Genomic DNA, 22761 nt, shown 5'->3' with positions numbered 1-22761 from the left:
TTATGGAGAACAGAAAGCATGTTTGTAATCAACAACATTTGTATAAATTCTGGGTTATTTTGAGGACCTATCAAAGGATTCTATTTTTGGTTTGGTGCCTTGCTTATTGCTACTTAAATAGTTATTTGACAGCATTTACATTTTATATACCTATATATATTTACATTTACAATAAACCACATATTATCTGACATCTTTTCATTGAATTTGTCGGTAAGTTTGTTATATGTGATTATTTTTAATAATAATTTCAGATATTTATGTGAGATTTTTATTAACTTGTAGCAACCATTTTGTGAATATGTAATAAATCGAGGTGTACACTATTGACATAATAATTGAAACTGCAATGTCCCTCAGGGCTGGAAACTATCCTTTTTCTATTGTTTCCATTTTATTTCTTAAGAAGCATTGTATAAATACTTTCCTTTTAGCAGGGAAAATTAATTTGTGAACTTTTTTCTAAAGGGTATGAAAAGCACTATTAGAATGTTATGACTAATAGCTTACATTAGTAATATACATTTCATCCCAAAAGATTCCATGGTGCATGCAAATTGGAGTCATTTAACTGAAATGCAGACACATTCGAGTAAAATGGGGCAGTTGGTTAACAGCACATAAAAGCTTTTAGGACAGGAAGTCAAGAATTCCAATCTGGTTGAAAGTGCAGGGAAAATTTAAATGGGTAGAATCTTAATACTAACTTTGACTATGACACTAGTTCCATTTTGGAAAAAAATGGCTTGAGATGCTTAATAGCCACCGGTGAAATTGATGGATTTGATTGATCACAATGAGCATCACATTTCGCTTTGCTGAAGTAAAATATGACTGTGATATTTGCTGTGAGATTTTTCTCATAGTTAATCTACTTCTTGTGAGCCCTTACTGTTTTGAATCCGTAACATGTTCCAAGAACTAATTTAATTGTTTACTGTGATCTGTGTATCAGTCTATGATCCAGTCCATAGCAATGAGGAGAATTTTGCAGTGCTCCTAGAGCTGTATGGAGAGTCACAATCTCTCTCCAAGACTCCCCACGACTCTTTGACATGCTGGCTTTACTACACTGCCAGGCGCAGTGGGGAGGTAGGGGTAAGGCCCCACACCACGCATTCCTTGCCTCCTTCTGCCCATCTGCACAAGGGAGGCATGTGCAACTGCATAGTCTGCTTCATGCTGCACTCAGGAGGTGGTGGTACAATGCGCTGGTGCAAGGAAGTAAAGGGGTGCTTTTATAGCCTCTCAACTCCCTTGCACTCCTGCATGGGAAGGGCCACAATCTGGGCCAGTATCAGTGGAGAGCAGGTGAGAGGAATGCAGTGACGTGAGTATAGAATATAAACACATATTTGGAAAGTGCAGTGAAACTTGTAGCAAACTATTGTCCTGGAAAGGATGAAGGTGCTTCTTGTCCACTGTTGAATTAGTTTGATGTGCACACGTCAATTTAAAATCTTCTGGCATAATCATATAACCTAGGTTAAAACTGTTGTTGAAAAACAGTATTCAGTGGCAGCTCCAGAGGGGTAGCCTTGAAACTAGTTATCCTGTCAACGATTAGAACTGAATCACTTAGAATATTGCATATAATTCAGGGTACCTCAGAACTGAAAAATGTCAACAAATTGGAGGGAATTCAGAGAAATATGCAATTGAAGGGGCTACAGCACGGGTGGGCAAACTTTTTGGCCTGAGGGCCCCATCTGGGTGGGGAAATTCCATGCAGGGCTGGGGCAGGGGGTTGGGGTGCAGGAGGGAGTGCGGGGTGTGGGAGGGAGTGTGGTGTTCAGGAAGGGGCTCAGAGCAAGGGGTTGGAGTGCAGGGAGGGGTGCAGAGTGGGAGGGGCTCAGGGCAGGGGGTTGGGGTGCAGGAGGAGTTCGGGGTGTGGGCTACAGCCCGGCGCCACTTACCTTGAGCGGCTCTGGGGTGGCAGCGGTGTGCAGCAGGGTTAAGGCAGGCTTCCTGCCTGCCCTGGCCCAGCACTGCTCCGCTCCTGGAAGTGCCTGGCATCATGTCCTTGTGGCCCTGGGGGGGGAGGGGGGAGAAGGGAGGCAGATGGCTCTGTGCACTGCCCTCGCATGTGGTTACCTCCCCTGAAGCTTCCATTGGCCGTGGTTCCCCATTCCCGGCCTATGGAATCTGTGGACGGCAGTGCCTGCAGGCGAGGGTAGCGCGCGGAGCCCTTTGTCCCCCCCCATCCCCCCCAGGGGCCACAGGGACGTGGTGCTGGCCACTTCTGGGAGCGGCACAGGGCCAGAGCAGGCAGGGAGCCAGCCTTAACCCCACAGCACCACGGGGGTGCCAATCCCGGGGGCCGGATCCAAAGCCCTGATGGGCCAGATCCAGCCCATGGGCCATAGTTTGCTCATCCCTGGGCTACAGGATTGAGTTAGAAAAGAAAAAATGATAAATAATGGACACAGTAATGTGATTGGAAGGACATGAAAACCAGTATTTGAAGTTTGAAAACAGTAAGGAGGAAGAGGAATTGTTTGGAGTGATCTAGGGATATAACTAGGAGTAATGGGATAAAACTGAGCAAAGGAAATGTTAAATTGGCTGTAAAGAAAATATTTCTGAAAATGAGGTCTCAGACTGTGGAGTAATCTCTTAAGGGAGTGGTTGAAGCCCCATCACTTAAGTCATTTAAATCTAAACTGGACAAACTGAAATGTACTGTAGAAAACAATTTTGCAGTGGTTGATGGGTTTACAAGATGCACTGACGGGTCTTTCCCATCTCTACTTTTTGAGCCTTTGAAAGCAAATTTGGACATGATCACAAGCTCTTGGCTACTTTAGTTGCACTTCTGAGAATCACATAGATATCGTAGTCTAGTGAAACTAAGCTACATTAAATTTTCAGTTGAACTTGGTCTATGGATTAAATCAGAAAAAAATGATTTACTTTTTTCTGAAAAATTAGTCTGGATGCACGCTTTTTGTTTTTAATTGAAATCTGTTTAGTAATATGGATTGAATAATGTGATTTAGTTCTTAAAATAAAACATTATTTCCAAATTACATTTAAAATTATGTTTCTCAATGTCATTTATAAAATGCCCCCTGAAATATGAAAAAATTAAGGCCTCCCTATTTTGTGACGTGATTTAAATTCATGATTTTTAAACAAAATGTGCCTAACATAAGAGGAATATTTTCTTTAAAATATGTTTGTCCAGTCACTGCCTTTTTGTTCCAAATTTTAAACCAAAAATCAAATAAAATCTCATGTCTGTAGTTATAGAAACCAATCTTAAACAGTACATCTGTTATATTCATTATCTTAATTACTATATTTTTATAGGATTGCCCCATAACAATTCTGTAAATGTACAATAACTATTTTTGCATAGAGATAATCATTAGTATTAGATAACTAGAATTTCCAAAGTTGCTGAAAATTCTCAGAACCTTAGTTTAGTTTCACTATTATAGTGTGTGGTACACAGTGAATGATTTCTGTTCTTTGACTGGATAGTGGAGAAAACTTGAATGTACATGAACTGTGGAATAGTAAGAGAAATCTCATGTTTGTAGTACTTTAGGTATTATTTGGACACTAACTTGTTTAAAAAAAAATAAAAAGATTGGCACCGACCAAACAAAGCACAAGGCTACCAAAATTATCCAAAGGTGTTCTTATACGGTTTTATTTTGTACTTCTCACTGCATGTTTTACAAACAAAAGATTGTATGCAGTAAATGCCTAAGTGCTGAAGATGAGCAGCTGGGTTAGTTTCCTTCTCTGTCTGGCCAAATACAGCCAGAAGAGGTGAATATACAGAGATACTGATGGTTCTGGTTTGGGGTTTGGTTTGTGGTTACAAATAGATGTATGTCATGTTGTTCTTTTGCTTTACCTGCTCCATTCTTTTGAACAGGCAAGGTAATGACACATAAAAGCCTCTTGGTCTCATTGTTTTGTGGTGTAATACTACTTTTCTGTACCTATCTCCTTTTCACAAGAACAGAGCAGGTGGGGGAGAACTGAATTAAAGTGCATCATACATCCCCATGTCTGTGATAGCAAAAAAACAAAACAAAACAAAAAACCCTCTTCCATTGGAGTTATTGCCAGGGTCACTTAGCAGAAAAGTTTGTATTTTAACCCTCATTTTCAGCATCAGGAGGGAAGTTAGAAAAAAAGTGGGAGGAGAATTTTAAAATTGGGTTACAGTTTGAATTTGTCTCCCTGGGTAGTACTGCCCCTTTTAAAACAAGCTAACATAGGCACTTTAATTAAGAATGTTGCTGACCTCTGTGGAGGCATAAGACAAAATCTGCAACCTGGTTCCTCTGCCAGTGCGGGGAGAGGCACCTGAATGACACAGCCTATTGGGTGTGGAACCAGTAATTTCTTGTTCTGCCACTTGTTAAACCATGCTAATACCATATATTTCTGTTGGGTTTGAAGTGATTAGTTGGGATGGACCCATTCTTCTTATGCAAACCATGTATTTATTTTTCAAATATCGAAACTGGAAGGAATATATCAGGTCAGGTAGAGGTATGGATTTTCATTTTATTTGTCTCTTGGGTAATACTCTCGTTGGTACAGATACAAATGCTCAGACTGTTACTACATTCATATGGTTGAAATTTAGCTCATAGCATGTAACATTTGGGTACTTTGAATGGGGTTTTCAAAAGCACTTAGTGTTGGCCTAACTCTGCTCCTTTTGAAGTCAATAGGAATTTTATTATTGACTTCAAGCGGAGCAGAGGTAGGCCACTGTTGAGTTATTTTGAAAATCCAGCTCTGTATCTGTAATTGTGCATTGTTGTAATGTTAATGAATAATTATTGCTACCACGAGGAGTAGTGGAGAATACAGTTAGGATACAGACATGATGTACACCCACTTCATACAACTGATGAGATAGAATTCCCCTGCAGACACTTCTGTGTGTGGGTTGAGTGGTCCAATTCTAGCATGGAAATGAGCATGGTGGGAACACAGTGAGAATATTTCACTGACAGAATGGCATCTGTGGCTTGACTGGAGACTGTTTAATGGCATAATTGATGGTGGTTGCTTTAGCGGAAAATAGAGGACATGAGGGAATCAAGTGAGGCATTAGCCCAACAAAAACTAAGCTGGCTCTTTATATAAACTCTGTGTGTGTGTGTGTGTGTGTGAGTGAGAGAGAGAGTATTGTCATGTCAACAGTGCTAATAAAGTTGCAGCTTATTACCTTTCCACTTACTGCATTTCTGCCATGAAATTGACATTAATTCAGTGCAGTTAGCAGTTTAGACTGATGTGTCCCTGCAGTAATAGTGTTAGTTTCAAAAGTAATAATAGCTGAATTATTTATTGGTCCCTCCCTGCTGAATATAACCAGATTATTCATGTAAAGGCACTTGGCAGTTGAACTAATTTCATACCTGCATTTAGAATCCAAAATGTTTTTGGTATTGAAACCAAATCTCACTATGTAGACCTTAGCTGTCAAGTTATCAGTCTGGTTATAAAAAGTTAAATCTAGTCATAGTTGATATATGTGCGCAAGGCCATGCCAGGTTTATCTGAATGGTTTTGTCCTTTGGTTTGATTGTGTTTATTTTATTCAGGAAGCCCATTTTTTCTTTGTAATTTGAACGTAAATCAATCAATTTCTGTTAATTATGCTCCCAGAATATTAATTGTGCAGGATCCATATATAAGGAGTCACAAACACTGAAATTGTTTAGAACAAGAGTATATGTGGAAGGGCTGTGAGAGAGAAAGACAGCAATAACATTCCTTGCTTTTTAGTGGGTTTGTCTCTTACCACTCTTGTTTTCTTTTGTGTTTAACAAGTACTCAGTTAATAAGCCCTATATAATTCCAATAAGTGGTAGATTTAAAGATTACTATTTTAAAAATGTCTTCTGAAGCCTCTATAAAGTAACATTTTATATTAAGACCCATCTCTCTTCTTGGCATAAAGAATTAAGGTGATGGTTCTTTAGCAGATGAAATGAACAGTCTAACTGAAGAGTGAATCCCGTTCTGTCATCCAGATAGTTTGCCTTGTGATTTGCCAAGCTTTGTTTCAGGCTTGAGCCTACATTTGTTAATGTGCCTGTTTCCCTTCCTCTCCTCCCCAATTTATATCTTTTTCGTCAGGACAGTAGAATAAAATTTTACTGGAACACTTGTGCAATAGTGTACCCGGATTCACTGGGACCATGCTATATTAATAACTGTGGACTAGGTGGTAAAAAGAGCTGTCATACTTTTGAAGTATTTATGATCTATGGAGTTTCTAGTCTTCCCTTTTTTTACTCCTGGAGGAATTCTATGCCAATGCGCTTGCGCAGAATTTATGTCCCCTGCAGATTTCTTTGCTTCCCCACAGAAAAATGACTTTCTGATGGGGAAGCAAAGGAGAGCCACAAGAGTGGTCATGCGACCCTCCCCAGCAGTTTTGGGTGTCAAGGGCAAAGAGGTAAATCACTGTGGGGCATGGGGTAGGACTGGGGAAGACCTGGTTGGTGGCTACTACCCTGCACCGGGATCAGTTGCTAGTCCCAGCTGGGCTGGGGAGGACAGGACTTCCTCTTCCCCTGGACGGCATCCGGGGCCGTGTCAGACCCACCCTCAGATTTCTCCCCTGGCTGTAGGAAGCTCTGGAAACTGCCCTTCCCCTCCCTCCCTGTGCTTCCTGCACCCATTGCTCCTCAGCTGCAGCGGGACAGATCACTGTATGGGAAGCTGCTCCCCCATCCACCCAACCCCCATGCATCCAGACCCCCTTCACACCCAGACCCTCCCGCTGAGCCTCACCGCTCCTGCTTCCAGAATCACACCTGGTGAGCCCCTACTCCCCCTGCACCATCCCAATGAGCCATATGCATCCGGATCCCCACCCTACCGAGCCCCAACCAGCTGTACCTGGATCCCCACCCACTGAGTCCCACACCCCCAGCATCTGGACCCCCCACTGAACTCCCCAGACTCCCCTGCTGAGCTCTATCCCCCCACCCGCAGACCCCTCCCTGCTGAGCCCCAACCACCATCACTTGGACCCCCCCTGCAGAGTCCCATTACTGTTGCACCTAGAACCCCTCAACAAGCCCCTCTGTATCCCTGCACCCAGATCCCCTACTGAGCCACCTGTACCCAGATTGCCCAACACAGAACCCTCTCAACCCACAGCTGGATCCCCCCACACTAAGCCCCTCCTGTCAAGGTTCCTTCCCCACTCTGAACTCTAGGGTACAGATATGGGGACCTGCATGAAAGACCCCCTAAGCTTATTCTTACCAGCTTAGGTTAAAAACTTCCCCAAGGTACAAACTTTGCCTTGTCCTTGAACAGTATGCTGCCACCACCAAGCGTTTTAAACAAAGAACAGGGAAAGAGACCACTTCGAGACGTCTTCCCCCAAAATGTCCCCCCAAGCCCTACACCCCCTTTCCTGGGGAAGGCTTGACGATAATCTCCTGACCAATTGGTACAGGTGAACACAGACCCAAGCACTTGGATCTTAAGAACAATGAAAAATCAATCAGGTTCTTAGAAGAAGAATTTTAATTAAAGAAAAGGTAAAAGAATCACCTCTGTAAAATCAGGATGGTAAATACCTTACAGGGTAATCAGATTCAAAACCTACAGAATCCTTCTAGGCAAAACCTTAAGTTACAAAAAGACACAAAAACCGGAATATACATTTCCTCCAGCACAGCTTATTTTACAAGCCATTAAACAAAGGAAAATCTAACACATTTTTTAGCTAGATTACTTACTAACTTTACAGGAGTTGTAAGGCTTGCATTCCTGATCTGTTACTGGCAAAAGCATCGCACAGACAGCCCAAACCCTTTGTTCCCCCCCTCCAGATTTGAAAGAATCTTGTCCCCTCATTGGCCATTTTGGGTCAGGTGCCAGCGGGGTTACCTTAGCTTCTTAACCCTTTACAGGGGAAAGGATTTTGCCTCTGGCCAGGAGGGATTTTTATAGCACTGTATACAGAAAGGTTGTTACCCTTTCCTTTATATTTATGACACATCCACACTTGGATCCTGCCTTGATGAGCCTGCCTGCGCACACCTGGTGCATCTGGCATAGAGGGCCAGGGCCCTGGGGTGTTTTGGGGCAGGCCTGGTCCTTGTGCTGTGTCACGGTTGGGTGCAGCCTCACCACTGAGTCCGTGTCCCGGGGGAATCTGCACAGTGATCTCCCGCCTCCGTGCAGCCAGTGACCTGTGCTACCCAGTGCCACACTGCAGCCTCCACATTTATTTGACAAATAAAATTTGCAGAATTTGGCAGAATTTTAAAATATTGCGTGCAGAATTTTTATTTTTTTTTGGTGCAGAATGCCCTCAGGAGTATATTTTGTACCACTTGGACTGCACTTGATGAGTAAGACCTTTTCCCCCAATGTCTTTGCAAATCAGTCATGTTTCTTACGTTATTGTAAAATGTTGCCTAATGACTAGATACAAGAAATACTTGTGACTATATATCTTATATTTTTTGGAAACTTGTGTTCATGTGATAAGAAACAGCTTCTGTGATTATTTCATTAGTTTATCTTTAACCTTGAAGTGCATTAATTAGTTGGATCCACTTCCAGGAATTTTTCAATTCTTGTTTTGGTTTTTGATGAAGTATGGCGTCACCCTTATATCAAGGTTCTTCAACTGCTTGGGTGTTACTTAGATCACTCCTACTGGCATTGTTCTGACTTAAACTTTTAATGAGAAAGGAAGAAAGATTGGTTGAATATTTGTTACTTGTTCTTAGTAGAGAGCTTTGAAAAATGACATTGCTGTATAGAAATGCAAGAGGATGGCAATTAGAGCTGGCCAAAACTTGAGATTACAAATTTATGTTTGTATGACATTTCAATATTTCAGTTGTGTAGGTCTGAAACAGCCCCAGATCAAACTTTTAATAATTTCTCACAAACTGGAAACCCCCCGCCCAAACTGAGCTTAGGAAACAGACTGACTGACACATGGTGTTTGGGAAACAAAATATGCCACCTGAGACAGGCAGCTGCTGACTGAAACTGACATTTTTGTCAGTTTCACTGCTGAAGCCTGCCTGCAATTTGAGGAGGCTTGCTTTCAGGAGACACTTCTGGTTTGACAAACCAGTATTTCTGACAAAACTCAATCAGAAAATTTCCAACCAGCTCTAATGGCAACTTCTAGGACACAGAATAGGGATTCAGGGCTCCTCTGTGGATTCACTTAGCTCAGTTGCTAGAACTTCACATAGACAAGTGAAGTAGATACTGCTCATCAGGATGATAAGTGAGTGATCTCTTAGCTCCAACCAAGATATGAGAAAAGTTGGAATGTTTCTATGAAGTGAAGGGAACAAGGGGCTGGAACAGTGGAAACCTATCAGACAGCTTATCTTGGAGGGAAAGCTTGGGCTAAAGTTTGATTTTATTAATATTTTAAAAACATTAATACCATACCCCAGGCAGAGGGGTAAGTTTGGACTATGTAAGAGGTGTTTGTACTCTGTTCAGAGCAGGAAGGGAATTACCCCAGTTTTACAAGACTGCCTATCTTGTTTAAGAAAACACTGTTTTTTTTATGCTAGAGTGGAAAGAAGAATGAATTCAAAATCTAAATGTATGGAGTATGTTTTAAGTACCGTCTAATTGCTGATGCATTCTGTTTTAAAAGTCCTGCCAGGAGTAATATTTTTTGTAAAATAATGTTAGAGTATATGGAATGTTTGATGTTTTACAGACTCTGTTTGGGTTTCTTTTTAGTTTTCTTCAATCTTTCTTTTTACAAACATGAGTTTTTTGTGGTCATGAAAGATACTGCATGACAAGCCTGAAGACTGAAGTCTTTTACTTACCAACAAAACAAGTAAAGAACACTTCCTCGTGCTGTCAGCATTTCTTAATTCTGACTTGGAGTGAGAGCCTTTTAGGTTGAGAGGTTAGCTCATTCTCAGGCCTGGTCTACATTACGAGTTTGTCGGATTTAGCAGCATTAAATCCGAATTAACCCTGCACCCGTCCACAGAATGAAGCCATTTTTTTTGACATAAAGGGCTCTTAAAACCGATTTCTGTACTCCTCCCCAACGAGGGGATTAGCACTGAAATCTACATCGCCATTTTGAATTAGGGTTAGTGTGGACGCAATTCGAAGGTATTGGCCTCCAGGAGCTATCCCACAGTGCACCATTGTGACCACTCTGGATAGCACTCTGAACTTGGATGCACTGGCCAGGTGTACAGGAAAAGCCCCAAGAACTTTTGAATCTAATTTCCTGTTTGGCCAGACGAGCTCATCAGCACAGGTGACCATGCAGTCCCAGAATCGAAAAAGAGCTCCAGCATGGACTGAACGGGAGGTACTGGATCTGATTGCTGTATGGGGAGAGGAATCCGTGCTATCAGAACTACGTTCCAAAAGATGAAATGCCAAAACATTTCAAAAAATCTGAGGCCATGAGGGACAGAGGCTACGTCAGGGACGCAACACAGTGCCGTGTGAAACTTAAGGAGGTCAGACAAGCGTACCAGAAAACCAAAGAATCAAACGGATGCTCCGGGACAGAGCCCCAGACATGCCGCTTCTATGCTGAGCTGCATGCAATTCTAGGGGGGGCTGCCACCACTACCCTACCCGTGTCTGTGGACTCCGATGATGGGGTACTCTCCGCCATGGCTGAGGATTTTGCAGATGGGGAAGATGATGATGAGGACGACGAGCTTGAGGAGAGCACACAGCACACCGTTCTCCCCAACAGCCAGGATCTTTTTATCACCCTGACTGAAATACCCTCCCAACCCAACAAAGCCGGAGAAGGGACCTCTGGTGAGTGTACCTTTTAAAATATAATACATGTTATAAAAGCAAGCGTTTTTTAATTATTAAGTAGCCCTGAGGACTTGGGATGCATTTGTGGCCAGTACTGCTACTAGAAAAGTCTATTAACGCGTCTGGGGATGGAGCGGAAATCCTCCAGGGACATCTCCATGAAGCTCTCCTGGAGGTACTCTAAAAGCCTTTGCAGAAGGTTTCTGGGTAGAGCAGCCTTATTCCGTCCTCCATGGTAGGACACTTTACCGCACCATGCTAGTAGCAAGTAATCTGGTATCATTGCATGACAAGGCCTGGCAGTGTATGGTCCCGGTGTTTGCTGACATTCAAGCCACATCCATTCTTTATCTCTCTGTGTTATCCTCAGGAGAGTGATATCGTTCATGGTAACCTGGTTGAAATAGGGGAATTTGATTAAGGGGACATTCAGAGGTGCCCATTCCTACTGGGCTGTTTGCCTGGGGCTGAAAAGAAATCCTCCCCGCAGTTAGCCACGCAGTGAGAGGGGGGACCATTGGCACTGAGCTGTTTGCGTTTGGCTAGCAGGGCTCTTCCCTGATACCAGCCAGGCGGTGGGGGGAAGGGAAAAGCGATCATCCCAGAGAACTGGATGCAGGGAGGGGGTTAGTTTGGTTTCTGCTGCTGCACATTAACAGGAAAACTGCAGCACTAAATGGCTAACTCAACGGGCTTTGCTTGGTATGGGAAAGGATGGGGCTGCTGTTATGAAGGTTGCAGAATCCGAAAGACTGTGGCTTACTATGGCTGCCTGCAAGCTGAATTCTGTTGCCCGGTCCTGCGTGTGTGATCTCTAACACCAAAGCCGCAGGCACTCAACATAAGATGCAAAATGCGACCTTGTACCAAAATCACATGTGCTATGTAATGTGAATAGTGTTGTTCACCGTGAAAGAGTATAGCCATTGTTCTGTAAAATGTATCTTTTTAAAAACTTCACTCCTTTTTTCCTCCAGCAGCTGCAAATGTTTCAAGCCCCCCTCCTGCATCCCAAAGGCTATCTCAGATAAGGCGGCGAAAAAAACGCACGCGCTATGAAATGTTCTCTGAGCTCATGCAGTCATCTGGCACTGAGAGAACTGTGTGGAGGGACACAATAGCAGAGCACAGGACGGTGGCCGATGAACGTGAGGAGAGGTGGCGGCAGGAAGATCAGAGGAGGCATGAGGAAATGCTGGGGCTACTGCGGGATCAAATGGACATGCTCCGGCATCTGGTGGAGGTTCATGAACGGCAGCAGGATCACAGACTGCTGCAGCAGCCCCTGTTTAACTGCCCTCCCTCCTCCCCAAGTTCCATCGCCTCCTCACCCAGACGCCCAAGAACGTGGGGTGGGAGGCTCCGGGCACCCAACCACTCTACCCCAGTGGACAGCCCAAGCAACAGAAGGCTGGCATTCAACAGGTTTTAAAGTGGCCTTTTCCTTCCCTTCTACCCTCCTCCCACACCCCACCCGGGCTACCTTGTGAGTTATCTCCCTATTTTTATAATCAATTAATAAAGAATACATGTTTTTTAAATGATAGTGACTTTATTTCCTTTGCAAGCAAGCTGTGATCAAAGGTGGGAGGGCAGGTGGCTTACAGGGAATTAGAGTCAACCAAGGGGGCGGGTTTTCATCAAGGAGAAACAAACAGAAGTGTCACACAGTGCCCTGGCCAGTCATGAAACCGGTTTTCAAAGCTTCTCTGATGCGCACCACTTCCTGCTGTGCTCTTCTAACTGTCCTGGTGTCTGGCTGCGCGTATTCAACGGCCAGGTGATTTGCATCAACCTCCTACCCCGCCATAAGTGCCTCCCCCTTTCTCTCACAGAGATTGTGGCGCACACAACAAGCAGCAATAACAATGGGAATATTGGTTTCGCTGAGGTCTGAGCGAGTCAGTAAACTGCGCCAGCGCGCTTTTAAACGTCCAAATGCACATTCTACCACCATTCTGCACTTGCTCAGCCTATAGTTGAACAGCTCCTGACTACTGTCCAGGGTGCCTGTGTATGGCTTCATGAGCCAGAGCATTAAGGGGTAGGCTGGGTCCCCAAGGATAACTATAGGCATTTCAACATCCCCAACAGTTATTTTCTGGTCTGGGAAGTAAATCCCTTCCTACAGCCGTTTAAACAGACCAGAGTTCCTGAAGACGCGAGCGTCATGAACCTTTCCCGGCCATCCGACGTTGATGTTGGTGAAACATCCCTTGTGATCCACCAGTGCTTGCAGCACCATTGAAAAGTACCCCTTGCAGTTTATGTACTGGCTGCCCTGGTGGTCCGGTCCCAAGATAGGGATATGCGTTCCGTCTATAGCCCCACCACAGTTAGGGAATCCCATTGCAGCAAAGCCATCTAGTATGACCTGCACATTTCCCAGAGTCACTACCTTTGATAGCAGCAGCTCAATGATTGCGTTGGCTACTTGCATCACAGCAACCCCCACAGTAGATTTGCCCACTCCAAATTGATTACTGACTGACCGGTAGCCGTCTGGCATTGCAAGCTTCTATTTTTTGCCATTCACTTGTGAACTGTGAGGGCTGCTCTCATCTTGGTATTCTTGCGCTTCAGGGCAGGGGAAAGCAAGTCAAAGTTCCATGAAAGTGCCCTTATGCATGTGAAAGTTTCGGAGCCCCTGGGAATCATCCCAGACCTGCAACACTATGCAGTCCCACCAGTCTGTGCTTGTTTCCTGGGCCCAGAATCGGCGTTCCAAGGCATGAGCCTGCCCCATTAACACCATGATCTCCAAACTGCAGGAGAACGTGGTTTTAGAGAAAAGTGTGTTCATGTCCTCATCACCGCCTGCCGTCACCGCCTCGCCTGGTTTTTCAGGTGCTGGTTCTGCATACATTGCACAATAATGCGTGAGGTGTTTACAGTGGTCATAACTGCTGCAGTGAGCTGAACGGGCTCCATGCTTGCTGTGCTATGGCGTCTGCTCCTGCTCGGGCAATCCAGGGAAAAGGGCTCGAAATGATTGTTTGCCGTTGCTCTGGCGGCGGGAGGGGTGACTGACAACATGGCTTACAGGGAATTAAAATCAACAAAGGGGGTGGCTTTGCGAGAAACAGAATGCCCCCTCAAGGATAGAACTCAAAACCTCAAGGATAAAACTCAAAACTGGGTTTAGCAGGCCGTTGATTTCACGGAGGGAGGGAGGAGAAAATGAATACAAAACAAATCTGGTCTATTTCTTGTTTTGATCAACTTCATCTATCTTTATACATCTTGCTGGCAGCAGACTGTGCAGTATAACCGCTAGCCATCATCATCTCCTGGGTGCTCGGTGGAAGATGGTGCAGTATGACTGCTGGCCATCATCTTCTGCTGGCTGCTGATTAAAAGACAGTGCACTGCTGGTAGGACTGAATCGCCATGAGATGAAACTTAAAAGGGAAATGACCTGGCTGAGTCACTCCCATGTTTGCCCAGGCGCCCTGACCTCATCGAGGTCAGTTAAGAGCACCCTGGACTACGTCGATGATGGCTACCAGTCATACTGCACTGTCTGCTGCCAAAAGGCAATAAACTGCTGCTGTGTAGCAATGCAGTACCGCGTCTGCCAACAACCAGGAGACATACGGTGACGGTTAGCTGAGCGGGCTCCATGCTTGCCGTGATATGGCGTCTGCACAGGTAACTCAAGAAAAAAGGTGCAAAATGATTGTCTGCCCTTGCTTTCACACAGGGAGGGAGGGAAGGAAGGGGGGCCTGACGATATGTACCCAGAACCACCTGTGACAATGTTTTAGCCCCATCAGGCACTGGGATTTCTACCCAGAATTCAAATGGGTGGCGGAGACTTCAGGAACTGTGGGATGGCTACCCACAGTGCAACGCTCCGGAAGTCGACGGTTGCCTCAGTACACTCTGCCGACTACATGCACTTAGAGCATTTGTGTGGGAACACACACAATCGATTGTATAAAAACGCTTTCTATAAAACCAACTTCTATACACTCGACCCCATTTCGTAGTGTAGACAAGGCCTCATATTCAGACCTCTGCCTCTCTGCTGATATTCCTAATGAGGTTTCCAGTTGTAGTCATGGTGGGTATTTTTAGGGATATAAGATTTGCAGGGGTATCTACAGGAATTGTTCTGAAATGAAAAGACAATTTTCAGAAAGTAACTTTTGGTCACTACTGACCTGGGTAGGATTCAAACTACTGACCTATAAGTAAATATCTTCATATCACATTACAACATTCCTGAATTTTTGTTTTTTGTTGGGTTTTGTGTCTGAGTACTGGGAGCTTACAGACTCCGTGAAACCTCTTCACAGGTTTTTGGATTTCTCCTTCAGAATTAGATTGCTCTAGTGTTCCAGTGGAATATCCTTTGTTTGATTACACTGTAAGCAGTTTGTATTTCCACACTGATGTGTGGGATGCATTGTACCTGTAATTATTATTCATACACACAAGTTTCCTGTGATACTCCCCCATAAGTTGATGGGAGAATAGACTCTCATACTTCTAATACTAAGAAAACAAAAGCCTTGTTCTTTGTATTTATTTGGTCACAATTCTTAGCTCACTGGGTTACTAAGTTGCATGCCGAAAATACTGTAGAATTAGATATTTTTGGTAATGGGTTTTGTATTTTTTTTATACAAAGACTGACAGGTGCATGCATTATATATAAAAAATTTTAAAAAAACCAAGCTCCTATGCGTCATCGGACTACAGTTTTAACAAGGGGTTCTTTGACTTCAAATCATGAAACCAAAGGTCAAGAGGCTTGTGTAGTCACCAGACCCCCTCCAGGTCTGGTGATTGCTATTTTTTAGTAACACACAGTGATAATTTAGCCTTTCCCCTCCTCATTGCCTCTGCCATGGAGTGACATCAGTAGCTCGGTCACCTCACTGGTTAAGCAGGAAGGCAGCATTTTACTTTTATTCATGGATTCTTGTAAACCATGGGCATTTGATATTGCTGTTTTCTGCATGGGCTCTAGACTGTTTGATGCTACTCTCCATATATCTGGGTGTCTACTGTAGCTATCTATTGTACAAATATTCCTAGTATACCTGCTTACTAAGCTGATGCCCCCGCCTGAGGCCTGTGGAGTGTCAGTTCTGTTTGTTTTTTGGGAGCCAGGATGGACACCACTGCTGCATTCTGGAATTCCCTCCTGGTCAGAGCTTTAGAGCCAGAATTTGTCCTAGGCATTTATTCAGGGATGTCCCTACCCATACACGAAATACGCAGCTGTGTAGGGCACCAGGAAATTTGGGGCACCAAATTTCGTGGTGCTGTATGCAGCTGTGTGCTGCTCCAGCCCCTGCTCCGCCTCTTCCCCCTGCTCCGCCCCCACCCCACCTCTTCCTGCCCCAGCTTCGCCCCCGCCTGGCCTCTTCCCACCCCCTGCTCTGGCCATGCCCCCACTCCACCCCTTCCACAAAGCCCCCGCCCTTGCTCCGCCCCAGCCCCACCCCTTCCCGTCTCAATATCTACTTTGTTGTTAGCCTGTGGAGTTGAGGAACTCTTCTATACATGGCTTTATTTTATACATATGTGTCATGATCCCTGTCATACTGTGCACCTAGTGTACAATCTTCAATTACAAGGCTTGTTACCCCTCAAAAATCTACTTAAAAATAGCAGAGTAAATGTGCAAATGAATGAAGCCTACTTTCGTTGTCTCCGACTCAAGGAATATTTTCAACACACCACTGAACAGTGCACTGACCCACAGGAACCCTCCTGCCAACACTACAAGAGGAAGAATTTTGCGTGGACTCCTCCTGATGGTTGAAATGACAGACTGGACTTCTACATAGAGTGCTTCTGCAGACATGCACAGCCTGAAATTTTGAACAAACAGCATCACTTGCCCCATAACCTCAGCCGTACAGAACGCAATGCTATCCACAGCCTCAGAAACAACTCTGACATTATAATCAAAGGGGCTAACAAAGGAGGTGCTGTAGTCATAATGAACAGGTCGGATTATGAACAGGAGGCTGCCAGGCAACTCTCCAACATCACATCCTACAGGCCACTATCCTCTGATCCCACTGAAGAGTACCAAAAGAAACTAAACCAGCTACTCAAGAAACTCCCTGCTACAGCACGGGAACAAATCTACATGGACACATCCCCAGAGCCCCGACCAGGGGTATTCTATCTGCTACCCACGTTCCATAAACCTGGAAACCCTGGACGCCCCATCATCTCAGGCATCGACACTCTTACAGCAGGATTATCTGGCTATTTGGACTCTCTCCTCAGACCCTATGCTACCAGCACTCCTAGCTATCTTCAAGACACCACAGACTTCCTGAGGAAACTACAATGCATTGATGATCTTCCTGAAAACACCATCCTGGCCACCATGGATGCAGAAGGTCTTTACACCAATATTCCACATGAGGATGGACTACAAGCTGTCAGGAACTGTATCGCTGATGAGGCCATGGCACACCTGGTGGCTGAACTTTGTGACTGTCCTCACCGACAACCATTTCAGATTTGGGGACAATTTATACCTTCAAGTCAGCGGCACTGCTATGGGTACCAGCATGGCCCCACAGTATGCCAACATTTTTATGGCTGACTTAGAACAACGCTTCCTTAGCTCTCGTCCCCTAGTGCCCCTCCTCTACTTGCGCTACATTGATGACATCTTCATCATATGGACCCATGGGAAGGAGGCCCTTGAAGAATTCCACCTGGATTTCAACAACTTCCACCCCACCATCAACCTCAGCCTGGACCAGTCCACACAAGAGATCTACTTCCTGGACACTACAGTGCAAATAAGTGATGGTCACATAAACACCACCCTATACTGGAAACCTTCTGACCGCTGTACTTACCTACATGCCTCCAGCTTCCATCCAGGACACATCACACGATCCATTGTCTACAGCCAAGCCCTAAGATACAACCGAATTTTCTCCAATCCTTCAGACAAACACCTACAAGATCTTTATCAAACATTCTTAAAACTACAATACCCACCTGTTGAAGTGAAGAAACAGATTGACAGAGCGAGACGGGTACCCAGAAATCACCTACTACAGGACAGGCCCAACAAGTAAAATAACAGAACACCACTGGCCATCACGTACAGCCCCCAGCTAAAACCTCTCGACCACATTATCAACCACCTACAACCGATCCTAGAAAATGATCCCTCACTCTCACAGACCTTGGGAGGCAGGCCAATCCTTGCAGGGAGGCAGGCCAGTCCTCGCTTACAGACAGCCCCCCAACCTGAAGCAAATACTCACCAGCAACTACACACCACACCACAGAAACACTAACCCAGGAATCAATCCCTGTAGCAAACCTCGTTGCCTACTCTGTCCCCGTATCTACTCTAGCGACACCATCAGAGGACCCAACCACATCAGCCATACCATCAGAGGCTCATTCACTTGCAAATCTACTAATGTTATATATGCTATCATGTGCCAGCAATGCCCCTCTGCCCTGTACATTGGCCAAACCGGACAGTCTCTATGTAAAAGAATAAATGGACACAAATCTGACATTAGGAATGGTAACATACAAAAGCCAGTAGGAGAACACTTCAATCTTCCTGGACATTCTATAACAGATTGAAAAGTAGCTATACTTGAACAAAAAAACTTCAGAAACAGACTTCAAAGACAAGCAGCAGAACTAAAATTCATTTGCAAATTTAACACCATTAATTTGGGCCTGAATAGGGACTGGGAGTGGCTGGCTCATTACAAAAGCATCTCTGCCTCTCCTGGAATTGACACCTCCACATCTATTATTGGGAGTGGACTACATCCACCCTGATCGAATTGGCCCTGTCAACACTGGTTCTCCACTTGTGAGGTAATTCCCTTCTCTTCATGTGTCAGTATAATAATGCCTACATTTGTAATTTTCACTCCAGGCATCCTTTGAAGTGGGTTCTAGCCATGAAAGCTTATGTGCAAATAAATCTGTTAGTCTTTAAGGTGCCACCAGACTCCTTGTTCCAAACGAATGACCAGGGAACTTTAGACTACAGGTACCATAGACAAATTTTATTCAGGTTATTTCTCTGACTTCACAAAACAGTGAACATTATAACTCCTTGTTCTGTACCTTTAGAGATCTTGTGGGAATTTGGGAGATTTGTGTATACAACTTACGAATTCTGTCTGAGACTATGAACTCTGTATGTATCTTTACCAAGACGCAAACTCCATTTTTAATGAGGGAGCTAACTGCCTCTCTGAGGTCTCTTTGCCTCCATATTGGACTAAAATTCCAAAGAGACTCATTAACTAGGGATGGTCCTCTATTCAACTACAAATGTCCTAGACCGGGTGAGCTCCCCACCCTCTGAAGAACTAGGTCTTCAGCCGCTTTCACTGGCTCTCTCTAAGACGGGTTCTCAAACATCATTGCACTGTGACCCCCTTCTGACAACAGAAATTACTACACAACCCCAGGAGGAGGGACCGAAGCCTGTGCCTGCCCGAGCACCGCTGCCCCGGAGGGAGAGGGGGGCAAAGCCTGAGCTACACCACCCTGAGCTAGGGGAAGAGGGGGGAAAAGCCTAAGCTACACCGCCCTGAGCTGGGGGGCCAAAGCCGAAGCCCAAAAGGCTTCAGACCCAAGCAGGGGGCCTGTAACCTGAGCCCCACCAACCAGGACTGAAGCCCTCAGCGCGGTGGGGCTCAGGCTTTGGCCCCAGGCGGTGGGGTTTGGGCTTTGGCTTTGGGCTCCAGCAAGTCTAAGCCAGCTCTGGTGACCTGTCGCAACCCCCTTTGGGCTCCTGACCCACAGTTTGAGAACCGCTGTTCTAAGGGAAGCTGCTGCCAGAGCCTGATGAGGCAGGAGAGAATATCTGCGTACCTGAACACAGATTACTTCCACCAAGGATTCCCAATGGATGGATGAGCTAGACTTGAGTGAGGGGCATTGCATTTAGGATATTTGGTTTTTTTTTCCCTATACCATCTGTACTCTTTGTATTTCTCATGCTTAAGTAAAGAGCAATAGTGTGCTAGAATCCTATGCAAAGTGTCTGTGCATTTAATGCATTATACCTACCATGTGCCCCTTGAAGAGGTAAACCAGAAGACAGACACCTTCAGGTAGTGTTCTGGGTAATGGTGTGTTTAAGCTGTGGCTGGAGTGTGAGAGCTCAGCACTGTTTGGAGGGGCTGGTTAGTGGGCTGAAATGGTCTAAATGCTCAGGAGGGGGTGGTAGATGGAGGATCTTCACTCAAGCGTGTTCCTAGAGACCCCCAAGAGAGGGATAATGCCTAACATCTAATTTTTAATTCTGCAAAATTTAATTAGGTTCCTTTTAAAATACCTTTTATCTCTATGTTATAGTCCATTTTAAAGGAAACCAAACAATGGTCAAAGTGGTTTTAATATTTGGTGCCTTTGTATTTTTAAAAAGGCTTTGTTTGCAGGCCGGTGAAATGATTATTAACCTAACAACATATTCTAGTGTGTGTTGAGTACTGTACTGTGACCCTTTTTCTGTTCAGTAACAGTGTGCTATTTATTACAGGATGATGTGATGATGCCACAGAGGGTGAGACTGCAGCATGAAGCTGCCATTCAGCACCCAAATAGTGTGAGTACTACTTTCATTAAAAAAAACAAAAAAACCACCCCAAACCATAAAACTGTGTGGCCGGATACATTTCTTTAAAAGGATGGGAAAATTTCACTGGGCTGGTGGTGGCTAAGCATTCTCAACATACAGTTTTCCTTTAGCTAGAGCCTTGTATGTAATAGTTACTTTGAATTTTTTTCTTATGCTTGTTTGCTGTTAGGCAAACCAAACCTTTTGACAGTAATATACTAGTTTCAGATAGGTTAGAAAGGTTTCTCCAAACCAGTATTAGAATAGAATGTCATTTAAACTAGAACACTTTTTAATGTAGCACGCTATGTAATATGAAAAACTACAAAGGAGAATTTACAACAATGATTTAAACAACTGTGGTTAATGTTTACACGTCCTCAAACAATTGGAATGTATGGTTTATTATATAAATGGTTGCACAAACCTATAGTTAAATTGACATTTGTTTTTTCCCCAATACTGGCTCTAAAATAAAGTAGTCATCTGTAGAACAATTGTTCTTTATTCCTGTGATATAAATGTGTTTATTCAGTGAAATTAAGGTTTTATGAACAGTGTGGTTGTTAGAAGCACAGTTTTAAGTGTATTTCAATGGCTAGAACCAGCAGTAGCAGGCCATTTGAAGTTCTTATATATGTTCCACTTACCTTCCCGGAGATGGTAAACTTGATGAACATGTTGATGTGTAATATCAATTTTATTTGTCCATATGTGGTTGACATGAAGAATTCTGCCTCTAAAAACTAGTTGTATCTCTGTCAAATATATTTGGTAAAAACAGATTTCACAGTGCAATAAAACTCCCAAGAGAAAATGTTAAAGCTTTGAAGGCAGTGTTCAAGGGATTTCTGTAAAGCAAAGGTCAATTGACTTTATCTGTCAAAAAGGTATTTACTATAGGAGGTCTGGGAACAAAATAGACATTCTTAAAATTACCACTCTGAGAGTTAATCACCTTTGAACTTTCCCTCCCAAACACACTTAGTCCAGAATAGAGAGCATTGTGGTTCTTACAGCTAAGGAATGTCTGCTAAACAACCTGTTGTTCAGTGCTGGGATGTGCACCTGCTCTTCTCCACACCTGTGTGTTCCAAAGCTTCATGCTGTTAGCTTTCTTGTGAAATATGATATTCCTTTCTATATAATTTATGGGATTGGTGGGACTGCTATTGAATAGTAGTTTGTACTACAAGCATACTTGAATAGAGATAAGTGGAAAGTTGTGTGGGGGGATTTGTGTTCTGATATGTATAAATGAATATAATTGGATATTAAGATACCAGAAATTGAAAGATATGTGGCACCTGTAAATTTGTTTGGGCAAAGACTTATGAAAACTGTCCTGATGCTATACTGAATAGACTTATGCGTGCTTAGATGTTGATCTTTATTAGCATGATTACTGCTAAATAGTGGTTTGTAACCTAACTGTTTTTATAATCACAACTCAAATTAGGAAAACTATTCACATCAAGAAAAATCAGTGTCTGAAAGCATCAAAGTCTCTACAGTAGGGAGGTGCAACAGTTCTCAAAAATGAGTTGGGACAGAAGAGACAGGGCTTTTCTCATTTCTGGTCCTTTCCACTCCCCACCCACTTGCTCTCGGGGATTAGTATCTAGCAAGTAGACTCTGCTTTCCCTCCCCCAAGGCTGGAGTACAATCTGGACAGGGGAGTAAAAGGGCTTTGCTCCCCAGTGTTTCCATGGCCGAGCAAGGGCTGTTAATATATGCCAATGTCAGTCATAACCTGTCTTTGTAGCACAGTTACTTGCCTTTTCTCAAATGTGCGTATAGTATACTTGACATTACTTATCAGGTGGCAAAACTGAATATATTGTTATCATTTTTACTTCCACAGCAAGATTTGGAAAGTATTTTCTAGCTTTAAAAGCAAAAATTTGCCTAATGCTGTAGTTTGGATTTAGATCAAAAGTTGTAATGCCTAAAGCTATTTTTACACAATATTATCTCACTATATGAATGTGAGTGAACTCCGGCGTGGTTGGTTATATGGATCTTTGATGAAACCTTCAAGTAGCTAGTGGATTGGGTGAATTAGAATAATGCATTAGTTCATAGTCCTGTTCATTTACCGCTGGAAAAACTGTAAACAAATATTGTTTAAGCATCAGATGAACTGAACAGAGTTGTCTGAGTTTAATTCCTTCAGGCATAACTCCACCCTGCAACATTACCATGCACAATTTGGCAAAGCATCTTTGTTCAAAAGAGGCCAACGAACAACTGAGCTCAAAAGTGAATTATTTTTTATTCAGTGTGGGCAAATTTCAATGCATACATTTCTTCCTAATAGAAAATATATTGTGCAGTAGATAAATGTGTGTTCATGTTTTGCTCTGTCT

At 43.8% G+C, this 22761-nt stretch overlaps 1 protein-coding gene across 3 annotated transcripts in view; it reads left to right on the top strand.

Annotated features, from left to right (window-relative positions):
• QTGAL (queuosine-tRNA galactosyltransferase) overlaps positions 1–22761 on the top strand; it is a 304979-nt gene that overhangs the window by 28854 nt on the left and 253364 nt on the right. For all 3 annotated transcript variants that reach the window (XM_074971518.1, XM_074971521.1, XM_074971520.1), the window contains exon 5: positions 20315–20380. In XM_074971518.1, coding sequence (XP_074827619.1) covers positions 20315–20380 — 66 coding nt within the window. The remainder of the gene's footprint in view (positions 1–20314; positions 20381–22761) is intronic.

This window comes from Natator depressus, chromosome 14 (genome assembly GCF_965152275.1).
Source record: "Natator depressus isolate rNatDep1 chromosome 14, rNatDep2.hap1, whole genome shotgun sequence".
Classification (NCBI taxonomy): domain Eukaryota; kingdom Metazoa; phylum Chordata; order Testudines; family Cheloniidae; genus Natator; species Natator depressus.
The sequence above is the reverse complement of the archived record's forward strand: the minus strand, read 5'-3'. Positions and strand labels throughout refer to the sequence as shown.